Consider the following 13,114-nt stretch of genomic DNA (forward strand, 5'->3'; position numbering starts at 1 on the left):
TGTCTTTTGCCAAATTTAGTACATTTAAGATGTTATTTCTGTGGGTACTTTTTCAGCCTCCCCTTTCTCGTGTCCTTTTTTTTTCTCCTCTCCTTCTGAGAGTCCCATGACATGAATGTTAAATCATCTATTATAGCCCCATAGGTCCTTGAGGCTGTTAATTTTTTTCTGTTAGATAGTACAGTTTCTATTGTTCTCTCTTCCAGTTCACTGCTTCTTTCCTCTAACATAACATAATTGTTTTGACATCTATCAATGATCTTTTCTCAGTTTAAGATCTTCCTGGCTCTTGGAATTGATTTTCAACTAAAACCTGGACATTCTGGAAATTACAAGGCTCTGCATCTTATTAAGATCTACTTTAGGAGTGCCTGGGTGGCTTGGTCGGTTAAGCGTCTGACTTCGGCTCAGGTCATGATCTCACGGCCCGTGAGTTCGAGCCCCGCGTCGGGCTCTGTGCTGACCGCTCAGAGCCTGCAGCCTGTTTCGGATTCTGTGTCTCCCTCTGTCTCTGCCCCTCCCCTGTTCATGCTCTGTCTCTCTCTGTCTCAAAAATAAATAAATGTTGAAAAAAAAATTAAAAAAAAAAAGATCTACTTTAGTTAGTTTAACCTGAAACCACTCCAGTAGAAGGCAAGGGTCATTGCCTTGATATTGCTAAATGGAGGCCGAAGTTCAGGTTCCCACTTAGCTACTGTTGTCACCCAAGGGTGTATCTTGTTACTGCTGAGTGCAAGTGGAAGTTCCAACTCCCCAGTGAGCCTCCACTGGTCCTTCCCCAGCTCCTAGGAGTGAGAATGTCTTATTACTGCCCACTACATGGCCTTCACTAATATAACAGGGAAGGGTGGCGTTTTTACCACTGGGTGGTGATGAAAGTCCTGACCTACCACTTGGCCTCTGACACCACCCCAGCAGAGAGGGAGGCACCTTGTTACTGTCAGATGGGCAGTTGGAAGTCCAGGCTCCCTGCATGGTCTCTACTAACACTATGGTGAGTGGGGGGAAGAGGGAAGGCCTGTTATGGCTGGGTAGCTTCCTACTCAGCCTTTTCTGACACCACCCTGGCAGTTGTGGTAGGGGACAATGTTAGGGTGCCCCATTACAGCCTGGTGAGAGTGTTAAGTCTAGGCTCCCCTCCTGACTTTTCCTGGCATGTGTAGAGATGGGGGGGGGGGACCCACAATTTTTCTTTGTGGTATTTGGCTGGAGAGTATTTTTATTCTCTGAAAGTTTCATTTTGCTAGATTGTCTATTTCCTATTCCTTTGACTACAGAGTAGGTTTTTCTTGTTTTGCTTGTCTGAACTCATTGGTACTTTCAGATTGCAGGCTTCTTCAGCTACAAGCCTGAGACAACCCAGTACCATGTTGTCTTGGGTCCTGAGGTCCCTGGCTAGTCTTCCTCTCCCTCTTTTAGAGTCTTGTTTATTAGTTGTACTTAACTAAAGGAGTAAGAAAGAGTATGTCTACTCCATCTTTTCAGAAGTCAGTCTATATACTTACACTGTTTTTGATCAGTATCTCAAAACCTTAGGGATCTAGATGATTTTTCTGTTCTCACTTATATCATTTTCCTTATCTTAAAATTTTTTAGGTGGAGATTCTGAGGACCTAAATTAGAATTGCCTTCTTCACAGAGAATTTGCATTTGCCTCTGCTGGAAGCCACAAATCTTAGGGATTTTAGTTCTCTTGAAGCATCCTAGTTTCATACAGAATTCTCAGGTTGTTTTCCTGTCCTGCAGCAGGATTGCTCAAGGGTTAGTAGTCAAATTCCAGGGCTATAATTGATTGGCATTTGTATGCAAAGATGTCAGGTACAGTGCTAGAAAAGAGTTTATCTTCTTTGTTTTTGTGGGAAAGGGATTGGTATGCCTTGAAGATTTTCCTTATTTTCTTGCAAGCCCAGAAATGCTTTTCAAAAACTGTTATAGTTTATCCAGGAGATGGTTGTATTGTAGATGGAGGGCCAAAATCACTGGTAGAAATGCAAATCCCTTGTTTACGACATTTGGTAGTACTTCTTTGGAAACGACTGGAAAAGCAATATTCCTCAGAATTATCAGATTTTTGTCAAAAGGCCAGACATGAAGGTTTTATTGAGTTTCAAATTCCTTAATTAAAATTGTCATTTTAGGTGGGTGAAATAGATTACTAGAATAATCTATTTTTACATCAAACCTGAGCCTTGCTCACTATATTACCATAACTGAGTTCCAGGTACTGACAAACTTGGTCTTCCTGGGAGGAGTGAAGAACTGGAGAAAACTAGAATATTGGAGGGTATACTTGAAAACAGTGAGGTGTAACAGCTATAAAACATGATCTAACCTGAAGTCTATGGTTCAGTTCCACTACAGCAGCTGTAGCTGAAAAGTTATTTTTCCTAAGAGAACAAACCAAATCTTTATGTTCCTGCAGCTAGCTCACTTCATTCCAATAACCTGTTTCAAAAGTCCAGCTCGCTGCATTCCAGAGATTTGATTTTTTAATAACCAGTGCTGTTTTATTCATGACTCTTCTTTCCTCCATTTGTTCAGTAAATAAATTTAAGAAGCCAAGAGTCAAATTGGAGCCTCCATAAAACGTGTTCCCTCATCATCTTGACTCTTCTACTTTAAAATACTGTTCCAAGGATGGCTCTGTATAAACTTAATTCTTTAATAAGAACATTAGTGATTTCTAATACTTATTATGCGTCAGCCTCTGTTCGAAGCTCATTACATATATTTACTTCTCAAAACAATCCTAAGACATAGGTGTTTCACCTGCCCTCACTCTATAGATGAGGAAACTGAGGCACAAAGTAAAAAAACCCAGTCTCCCAGCTAGAACGTGGTGGAACTGATAACTGATCCTAGGCTGTGTGGTTCTAGAGTCTATGCAATAATCCTCTAGTACGGACTGTGTAGAGCCAACGCCAGACCCAGTATGTGTGATGATAGGAGTCTCTTAAAGTGAAATCTAGTACTTTAGTAGGGAATACAGCTTCAACCACAAATACATTTATTTCTCTAAGAACAGTATGCCACTTTTAAATTAAAAAAAAAAAATTATCATCAGCTGTCTCTGCAGTTTGCTCGCTCTTTATTAAGCTGATAAAAAAAATCCCAGAGCAGAGCAATTCACCAGCACGATCATTAAATTGCAAATCTCTCCTTTGTCACAGAGCAAGGATACACTCAAATGCAGAAAATAACTTTGTTCATAGGAGTACCTGCATCCATTTGTCATGCATTCCAGTGCCTCACGGCCCCCTTTTCAATCATCTAATTCCTAACCTAGTTTCTTTTTATGGTCTGAAAACAAGGAATCACCTAAGTAAGATATCCTTTCAGAGCACTGTTGAACACAGAGATACCTCAGATTCCTGTTCTAAACGTTAAAAATATATTAGCACATACAGAAAATATCTGTAGATCTATTCTGTTATGTTCTAGTGAGTTTTTGTTTCTCCCTTTTTGATAATGTCTTCAATTTCTTCTGAGACTTCTCCTTTGTAGTCATTTGGTTCTATTGCATTTAACTTCTTTTGATACTCCAGTGGCAAACCATTTTCTTTTGCACCTAGGCAAATGACCTAGAAATGGTTAAACAAACAAACAAAAAACCTTTTAGTTAGGAACATAATTTAATATACCACAGCTTCATGTGCTGTATCAAGTGTGAAATATTAGCTTTCAGATAACTCTAGGATAAATAATTATAGGACAAAATACAGACACAGAGTCATTCCCCTCAAAGTAAGCACGAATGTGCTGGGAGTTTTCAAGGTCACATGACACATCCTCATTGAATTTCAATTTTACTCAGTAACATGATTTAAAATGTTTTTAAAAGCTGAAGTATAATTAACATACAATGTTGTATTAGTTTCAGATACACAATATAATGATTCAACAGTTCTTTACATTACTTGGTGTTCATCATGGTAAGTGTGCTCTTAATTCCCTTCACCTATTTCACCCATCACCTCATCCACCTCCATTCTGGCAAGCACCAGTTTGTTCTCTGTGTTTAAGAGTCTGGGTATTTTTTGTTTGTTCATTTGTTTTATTTCACAAATTCCACGTATGAATGAAATCATGTGGTATTTGTCTTTCTGTCTGACTTATTTCACTTAGCATTATACCTTCTAGGTCCATCCACGCTGTTACAAATAGCAAGATCTTTTTTGCGGCTGAGTAATAATCCATTGTATATATATCATGTACATGTACACACACACACACACACACACACACACACACACCTCATCTTATTTATCCATATTATTGACTATTGATGGACACCTGGGTAGCATCCATAATTTGGCTATTGTAAATAAATGCTGTGATAAACATAGGGGTGCATATATCTTTTCAAATTAATGTTTTCGTTTTCTTTGGATAAAAACGCAGTAGTGGAATTCCTGGATCATATGATAGTTCTATTTAAGTTTTTGAGGAACCTCCACACTGGTTTCCACAGTGGCTGCACCAATTTGCATTCCTACAAGCAGTGCATCAGTGTTTCTTTTTCTCCACACCCTCACTAACATTTGTTACTTCTTATGTTTTTGATTCTAGTCATTCCAACGAATTTAAAATATTTTTATATTAAGACAAAAAATTATTGTATGAAGTTGGCATGATCTATTAAGAAAAAACACAATTCTTCAAAAAAAAGTTATAGTTTGGGGTGCCTGGATGGCTCAGTTGGTTGAATGTCTGACTTCAGCTCAGGTCATGATTCCATGGTTTGTGAGTTCGAGCCCTGCATCGGGCTCTGTGCAGACAGCTTGGAGCCTGGAACCTGCTTTGGATTCTGTGTCTCCCTCTCTCTCTGCCCCTCCCCTGCTCGTGCTCTGTTTTTCTCTCTCTCTCTCTCAAAAATAAACATTAAAGGGGCGCCTGGGTGGCACAGTCGGTTAAGCGTCCGACTTCAGCCAGGTCACGATCTCGCGGTCTGTGAGTTCGAGCCCCGCGTTGGGCTCTGGGCTGATGGCTCGGAGCCTGGAGCCTGTTTCCGATTCTGTGTCTCCCTCTCTCTCTGCCCCTCCCCCGTTCATGCTCTGTCTCTCTCTGTCCCAAAAATAAATAAAAAACGTTGAAAAAAAAATTAAAAAAAAAAATAAATAAACATTAAAAAAAATTTTTTTTTTTAATTTATGGCTTATAGGGAGCAGTTTTAGTTTAATCCTAGAGCCTACTCTACCTCTAAATTACACATGAGGGAATAAATAGCAACTATGTTCAGTCGTACTTCCCAGATCCATACCAGGCTAACTCTAGACAATTCCAGATTAGGCCCAGGAACTGGGTCATCCACTCCAGATGCTATGTCCTGATTAGGCCTTCCAATAGTACCTAGGTTTGGGTTTCTAAAAAGGGATGGTGGGGTTTCTATCCCACATTCTTTTTCTATGCTTGTGGGAGTGGTTTCTCTGATTTTGAAAGACAGTGTGACTTTTTTCCCTCCATCCAGGGATGGAAACATTTCAGTAGTAGGAAATATATTTTTTTCTCCATAAAAATAAATCTCGGTGCTATGAAATACTGGTTTGTGGAAGAAAAAAATGATTACAAAAGCCTATGTATAGAATAAATTTACCAAAAATTTACATATATGTGCTATTTTCTACTTTAGGAAAGAAAATACATGTCTAGAATTATGGCTCATGTATATTTCTAAAAGTTTTTTAAAATAAATACATGTTAGGAACATGGTTCTATCGTTACAAATAAATCTGAACACTTTCGATTTGCATTTGCATGTTAGGTAAATATCATATTTGCATTAAAAACATTTTGATTAAAATGAAGTGTTCATGTAGAATTTAACACACACAAAGTCTTATTAAAACAAGATATTTTTTAGCTTAGCTCAGTGAAAATTAAAGAGCAATCGTCAAAAGTCTTTCTAAGTAGCTTACCTTTTTATACTGGGGAGATGGGGGAGCACTCTCATAATTTTTCATCTGATAACTTCGACAAGTTATTTCTTTTCCTTCTTGAGTATAAACATTAACTTCTATTGGGACATATGTTCCACTTTTAACTCCTTCTTGCCTGAAACCAGAACAGCCAAATTTTAACATACGTGACTTAGCCAAGTTAGTTTACTGAATTAAAAATTTAACTGTATATGGATGTATGTCCTCCCTATGTATTTGGGGATGTAGTAGAACATATTATAAAATTACCACATCAAAAGTAAACTTAGCATTCCAATTAGAAAGCCTCAGCCTTACTATTACTTGGTATACTTCTAACAGATCTCTATATTTATTCTATTGGAAAACATGCTTGAATGTAGTTATTTCAATCTTTGTACCCCTAAACATTGTTCTCTAGGCTACTAAGCAAGAGAATATCCACCCAGAGAAAAGTAGAGAGAATGGTTCACTCTTATTCACCAGTGACATAAAGTATGAAGCATGTCAGATAATCTGTTCTTATCAAGTCCTACCCTATTCTGCCAGCTTTCTTTGTATACATGCTCTACCATACAACTCTTGAGTCCTAGTTATAAAAAGTATCAAGGCATTTCTGATAGGTTATCAAAGTTTTTGCAAATTATTATTACTTTTTTACTGATTCAACTGCTACCTTAAAGAATTGTTTTTTAAAAACTGACTCTAATAAAAATTGAACTGCTTTGAAACCAATTAAGAAAATGCAATAATTACAAACATCTTTGTGACTTTTCACAATACGAAACTGCAAAGAGATTTTTTTTTTATAAAAGATAAAAAGAACAAATATAAGGGCTTCCATTTTTTGCAGAAGAGATTATAAACATCCTCCCCAAATCTTAATCAGAACGTGTGACCCCTGGGCGCCTGGATGGCTCAGTTGGTTAAGTGTTCAACTCTTGTTGATCTTAGCTCAGGTCTTGATCTCAGGGTTCTGAGTTCAAGCCCCCCATTGGGCTCTATGCTGGGCATGAACCCTACTTAAAAAGAAAAGAGTAGGGGTGCCTGGGTGGCTCAGTCGGTTAAGTGTCTGACTTCGGCTCAGGTCATGATCTCACGGTCTGTGGGTTTGAGCCCCACATCCGGCTCTGTGCTGACAGCTCAGAGCCTGGAGCCTGTTTCAGATTCTGTGTCTCCCTCTCTCTCTGACCCTCCCCTGTTCATGCTCTCTCTCTGTCTCAAAAATAAATACACGTTAAAAAAAAGAAAAGAAAAGAAAAGAAAAGAAAAGAAAAGAAAAGAAAAGAAAAGAGTGACCCTTCTAGGCCTTTTTTTTTTTTTTTTTTTTTTTTTTTTTTTTTTTTTTTTTTTAATTAATGTAAGCTCTATGCCCAACATGGGGCTTTAACTCACAATACTGAGATCAAGAATTGCACACTCTATGGGCTGAGCCAGCCAGGCACCCCTAGCTTTTCTTTTTAGGAAATGCATAATATACCTTTATATTAACCCTAAAGTATAAAGAATATAGTATATGGTTTGAAAAACCAATACACATATACACATCTTTGCATATGATCCACTTTCTGAATTAGTTATTATTTAACTTATAATTAGAAGCCACCTACTCATCCAGAGAACTTAAATTGCTTTTGTTCATTTTCCATACTACTCCCCATACTTCATCGCCAGGACTTTGAAAAATGGTGGCTATACCTCCATGCCAAGTTTCACTTGTTTTGCCTTGGGAATTGCCAAAGTCAAGCTTAAAATCCTACAAAGAAAACCAAAAAGACAGGATCAATATCCACTTGAACGAAAATTTCCCTCCTCAAAATAAAAAAAAAAAAATTTACCTTGAACTCCGTGCAATTAAAACATAAACTTTGAGTTCCTTCTCTGCGTAAGAAACTGTAAAAAATACAAAGATATACAAGGACCCAGATCTCGACTTTATTTTTTCATATTCTTCTTTAGAAATGAAACACATGCTAAATATATTAGATGTATACATATCTTACCATAAACAGGTTTGAAGGTTTAAAAAAAACCCATAATCCCAATGCCTTAACACAACTATTTTCATTTTTGAAAATTACTTCCCAGTCTACCTACATACTCATAGATTTTAATTTAGAGGCAACCATAGTACACATAATTGTTGAAGATGAGTAGCTGTGTAGGGGTTATAACCTTTTCTCTACTTTTATGTATGTAGAGAGTATCCTAACAGCATATATCACTACGTCCTCAAGGAGCTGGCATTTTGAGGGTGATTTGGATACTTATTCATCTAACATTCATGAATTGTACTATTATAATAATCGTAAGAGCAGCTAGCACTAGAACTTTACTAGGTTATATACACTGTGCTATGAGCTTTACATGGACTCTCATTTTTATCCTGCCAACAACTTTATTTTACTAATTCAACAGCAAAAAAAAAACAACCCTGTAGTTTATAAAGATCCAGTAACTTGTCCAAGATCTCACAACTAATAAGTAATGGAGCCAGGTTGCTAGTTTTGCTTATTCCCTGTTAGGGATGGGTAATCAGAGGAGATAATCCTGAGGAAGATTAAAAACCCTTCCTTGGTTGTTTGGTGTAGGAAAATTTCTTTCCATCTTTCCAGAGCTTAGTTTCCTTAATAATAAAATTAAAAAGGTTGGACTCGATATTAAATCTAAGGTTAATAATTAATCTTTATCACCTTATTTTCTTAAAAATGTCAGACATCCAGGAAAAAGGCTGCTTTGAGTGACCGGTACCTTTAGTTGGTATACTGGATGTTCTAGAACCAAGTAGCCCTGGCAGGACATCAGGAGAGCTGTTAACAAGTTACAACCACACTAGGTACTGGCTGTCTATTACTAAATCCAAGTTCCACTTTTCTGCTGCTTTTGACATAGTTAACCACCCTGTCTTGATCAGCCTCTTCCTGACTTTCAAACTGTTTCCTGCTCTCAATTCCCTTTGCTAATTCCTCCTCCATACCAGGTCTTTAAATGTTAGAGTTTCTAGGGCTCAGTTTAGGCCCCTTTCTCTGTTCATCAGCAATTTGCTCAAGATGATCTATCCCCTCCAATGACTTCAAATACCATCCAGTATTCCAATTCTCTTTTATTTATTTATTTTTTTAATTTTTTTTTAACGTTTATTTATTTTTGAGACAGAGAGAGACAGAGCATGAACAGGGGAGGGGCAGAAAGAGAGAGAGACACAGAATCTGAAACAGGCTCCAGGCTCTGAGTTGTCAGCACAGAGCCCGACATGGGGCTCGAACTCACGGACCACGAGATCATGACCTGAGCCGAAGTAGGACGCTTAACCGACCAAGCCACCCAGGCGCCCCTCGCTTTCCAATTCTCTTTTAATCCAGCCCAGATCTCTCTTCTAAACTTCAAGAGTGCTTAGAACAGGGCCTCCCAGACAGTGAATACTTAATCAATGATCACTAATATTTTTCTGCTCATTTGGATGTATAACCAGCATCTCAAACTCAGTATGTTCAAACTGAGCTTAACTCTCCCGCCAAAACTGATGCTCCTCTTCTCTTTACAAGCATCACCATCATCCATGCTATTGCCGCAAAAACCTTAGTTGCCTCCTCCTCCCTTCACAATCAGTCACCAAGGCTTAACACTGTTATCTCCTAAGTATCTCCCAAACCCATCTACCCTCGACTGCTACCACTCCAGTTCGAGGTGCCATTATCTTTAGCATGAATTGCTTCAGAATCTTTCTAACTGGGCTTCCCACGTTCACTGTTGTCTCCCTCTTCCAATCCATTTCCCACTGCAACCAGAAGGGGCTTTCAAAGTTGTGAATCTGATCTCTCATTTGCTGAAATTCTGCAATAGGGCTTTTCATTGCTCTCAAGATAAAAACCAAAGTCTTCTGTGGTCCTATAACATGCGGCCCTTTTCCTACCTCTCTAGTCATCATTCTTTATCCTCCTCACACACTAAACTCCAGCCATAGTAGCTGGATGATCTAGCTTCTTCTTTCCTGAGGACATTTGTACATGCTGTCCCTTCTATTTTCTTTGCCCCCCCCCTGCCCAATCATTCAGGTCTCAGCTTAAAAGTCATATTTTCAGGAAGAGCTTTACTGAGCTCTTAGGTCGGGACTCCAAGTCATACATACACTTCCATGGCACCTAGTACATCCACCCTCCCCCACCCTTTTTTTAAAGCCTTCATTTTTCTTTTTTTTTTTTAAAGATCGGTTTTAGGGGCGCCTGGGTGGCTCAGTCAGTTAAGCGTCTGACTTCGGCTCAGGTCATGATCTCGCAGTTCGTGAGTTCAAGCCCCGCGTCGGGCTCTGTGCTGACAGCTGAGAGCCTGGAGCCTGTTTCAGATTCTGTGTCTCCCTCTCTCTCTGACCCTCCCCCGTTCATGCTCTGTCTCAAAAATAAATAAACATTAAAAAAAAAATATCAGTTTTAGGAAGGTAAACCTGAGAGGAAGGTACAACATGTCTCCTTTTTAAAGTCACCATATCTGTAAATGAATAATCATTTGCTTGATAGCTCTTCCATTGGTCCCAACTATAAGCATCTGAACTTCTTTTCCACATTTCGGCAATTCCCTACCTTCTGAGTCTGGGGGATGGGTGGAAAGTTCTGTAGCCCACCTCCCATTTTTGAAGCTTCAAATGCCAACAGTTGGTTCTCCCAGCTTTGCTGGTAGTCAGGGCATGGGCACTAGCCAAGAGTTAGCCGGTCAGGACACCCATGTGGGGCTTTGAATCAGAAGCTGGTGCTAGTGCCCAAGGACGGCAGAAACTACACCCTGGAGGTGGTGGCCACACTTAGGTTTCAGGAACTGCAGGGGTGTAGTGGCGGCAGCCCAGGCAAGGTCCAGAGCAGGTGGTGTCAGTGATGCACATTGCAGCGTCCATGTTTACCAAGGTCAGCAGTGCTGCACCAGCGCCCTCCTGGGCTGGTTCTGTCTGTGATACTGACTGTGTTATGGTGGCTGTGGTTTCCTTTATGCCTGCCTGTGTGTGTGTGTGTGTGTGTGTGTGTGTGTGTGTTTCTAAGTAGGCTCCACAACCCAAAGTGGGGCTTAAACTCACCACCCTGGGATCAAGAGTTGCATGCTCCACCTACCAGCCAGGCACCCCTGTGCCTGCTTGTTTTCTCAGCTCTGTAGTCCTACCTTCCTGGTCATTCATGAGCCCTCCAACAGCCTTTCAACACATTCTTTTTTCTGCTTAAATCAGCCACTTTCTGTTGTTTGCAAATAAGAACCCCGACAACAACAGCAGAGACCATGCCTAATTCAACAATGTCAAAAGGTTTGGCACAATTTTCCTTCTTTCATTTCTTTCTTTTTTGCGTGTTACCTCCTATAGACCTAGAGGTCCTCAAAGTAGCCAACTTTACTCAATCACCTTTGTATCTGCAGGGAAGAACATCTACCAAATGAAGGAATGGACTGTAGTGAAGAGCAATGATTTTTACCAAGGTGGGTTATGGTTCATCCAGACACTGGACTTAGCTGAGCTCAGCACTCACTACGGATGAGACTCCCTGCCAGCTTTCAGGACCTCTCCAATCACGAGCAAAAGGCGGGTGAATGGAGTTTTACAACAGGTGACAAGTCCTGCAGCGAAGGTGTGGGAGGGAACAGAAAGGAACCGATTCTCTGCCCTGGGGTCGGAGAAGGCGTCTCAGGCACCAAGCGAATGGATCCTGTGAGCGTGCCCATTCAGCAGGTGGGCACGAGAGGGGTGGCCGGACCTGGGCAGAACGAGCAGCCTAGGGAAAGTTAGGAGGGGACTCTAGGAGACCCAGACGGGCTTGCTCAGGAGGGCAGAACCCAGACAGCGAAGAGAGCCCCGACGTACTCTCATCAGCGAGAGGTGGATTCCCGGCCCTGAGGAAGCGACTTCTGGAAATCCTGCTCCCTCGTCCGAGGGGTGGGCACGACGCTGCAAGGGCCGCGGGCAGCACTGACCTGCAGGCGGGCCACGCAGCAGAACACGGCTGACGGGTTTCGGAGGTGGATCCGCTCGGTCAGCAGATTGCTACCGTAGGCGAAGTACAGAAAACTCTCCCCCTCCTGGCCCCGGAGGTCCTCACAGCCCGAATTCGCCATGCTCCACCCAGACACCTGCACCGCAGCGGTGTCGGCGGCAAGACCGTGAGGAGAGGACTGCGAGCGTCCCAACTTCAGTGACAAACCGGCCGGCGACTCTAGGGTTAGGGGAAACGCGGGACGCGTGGGCGCGGCGAGTCGGATGCGACCGCCCTTGCGATTGGCTGCCGGTCACAAATGTTGAGTCACCCCATCTGATTGGCCAAGCCCATCACCTCCTCTCAATTCTCCAGTAAGGATTCTGAAATACTCAGACCTGAGGCGACCGGGAGCCGACTCCTCATTGGACATGATCCTCTTGTTGTCCCGCCCCGGTGTTCAAGCCTCCCTCTGATTGGTGAGTGGGCCGGCACTACGCGGAGGTGGGTCAGGTCTGGCGGGTTCGGTTTAGGGGGTCGCTCGGCGAGCGTCCCAGCCTTGTTTTTTCAGCTTCAGGTGGCGCAAGCGTGCTTCCCTGGCTGTGGGTGCATTTTAGGTAGCTCTGGGCACCCCTGAAGCGAAACAGCTGCCCTGGCCGCGCCCCCCACGGTTCCCTCACCTGGCAGCTCACTCCCGTACCGCCCTGCCGGTTTGGAGCAGTCGGTCACTACGGGTCTCTTCCCCCCACAGGCTGGTTCCGGCTTCCCCAGCCCTGATCATCTGCGTGGAGAAGCCCCTCCGAAAGTCTGGGATTCCCTTCCCCGACGGAAGTAGCGAGTCGGTTTCAAATCCCGATGATGCCATTTACTGGCCACCTACGCTTGGGCAGCTCTCATCTGCTTCCTCCTTTTAAAATAGAGATTTTAATATAAATTATGATCACAGTTACATAACTTATGATCTCTTATCTCACAGGGTTGGTTTAAGTACTTAAAGAATAGTTTTGTTAATGTTATTAGGAGCAAAAACTCCAGTGTAAAATAAGATATAAAAGCCTAAGAACAATGAAATAAAACCTTGTATCCTTAAACTTTGAAATGAAAATATTAATTTAAACTCAGGGGAATGGCTATCCTTGGTACCCAGATTTTGATTCCTAAATACCACTCTCCACCAAAAGGTATGAGGGATCGTCGGAGAAATTATTTATGCCAGGTCAAAAGCTAGGAATGAGTAGGAGCGGTTGGAACATC

The 13,114-nt window shown here is 41.6% G+C and overlaps 1 protein-coding gene across 1 annotated transcript; it reads right to left on the bottom strand.

The window, feature by feature from the left end:
* Positions 1–1,796: 1,796 nt before the first annotated feature.
* On the bottom strand, positions 1,797–12,116 carry GGCT (gamma-glutamylcyclotransferase). The gene is made up of 4 exons (XM_042921427.1): positions 11,862–12,116; positions 7,526–7,671; positions 5,916–6,051; positions 1,797–3,581 (listed from the first exon to the last, which is right to left on the bottom strand). The coding sequence occupies exons 1-4, from the start codon at positions 12,000–12,002 to the stop codon at positions 3,438–3,440; spliced, it is 567 nt and encodes a 188-aa protein (XP_042777361.1). The 5' UTR covers positions 12,003–12,116; the 3' UTR covers positions 1,797–3,437.
* Between the last annotated feature and the right edge of the window lie 998 nt (positions 12,117–13,114).

The sequence above is a fragment of the Panthera leo genome, chromosome A2 (assembly GCF_018350215.1).
Source record: "Panthera leo isolate Ple1 chromosome A2, P.leo_Ple1_pat1.1, whole genome shotgun sequence".
Taxonomy (NCBI): domain Eukaryota; kingdom Metazoa; phylum Chordata; class Mammalia; order Carnivora; family Felidae; genus Panthera; species Panthera leo.

Excerpts from the sequence above, each read along its gene's own strand:
- GGCT (XM_042921427.1), bottom strand. The coding sequence starts at position 12,002 with ATGGCGAATTCGGGCTGTGAGGACCTCCGGGGCCAGGAGGGGGAGAGT. Across the intron at positions 6,052-7,525 it reads AATTTAAGTTCTCTGGATGA|GCAAGAAGGAGTTAAAAGTG; the intron begins GTAGGTGGCTTC and ends TTCTGGTTTCAG. Across the intron at positions 3,582-5,915 it reads CATCTCCCCAGTATAAAAAG|GTCATTTGCCTAGGTGCAAA; the intron begins GTAAGCTACTTA and ends AACCATTTCTAG.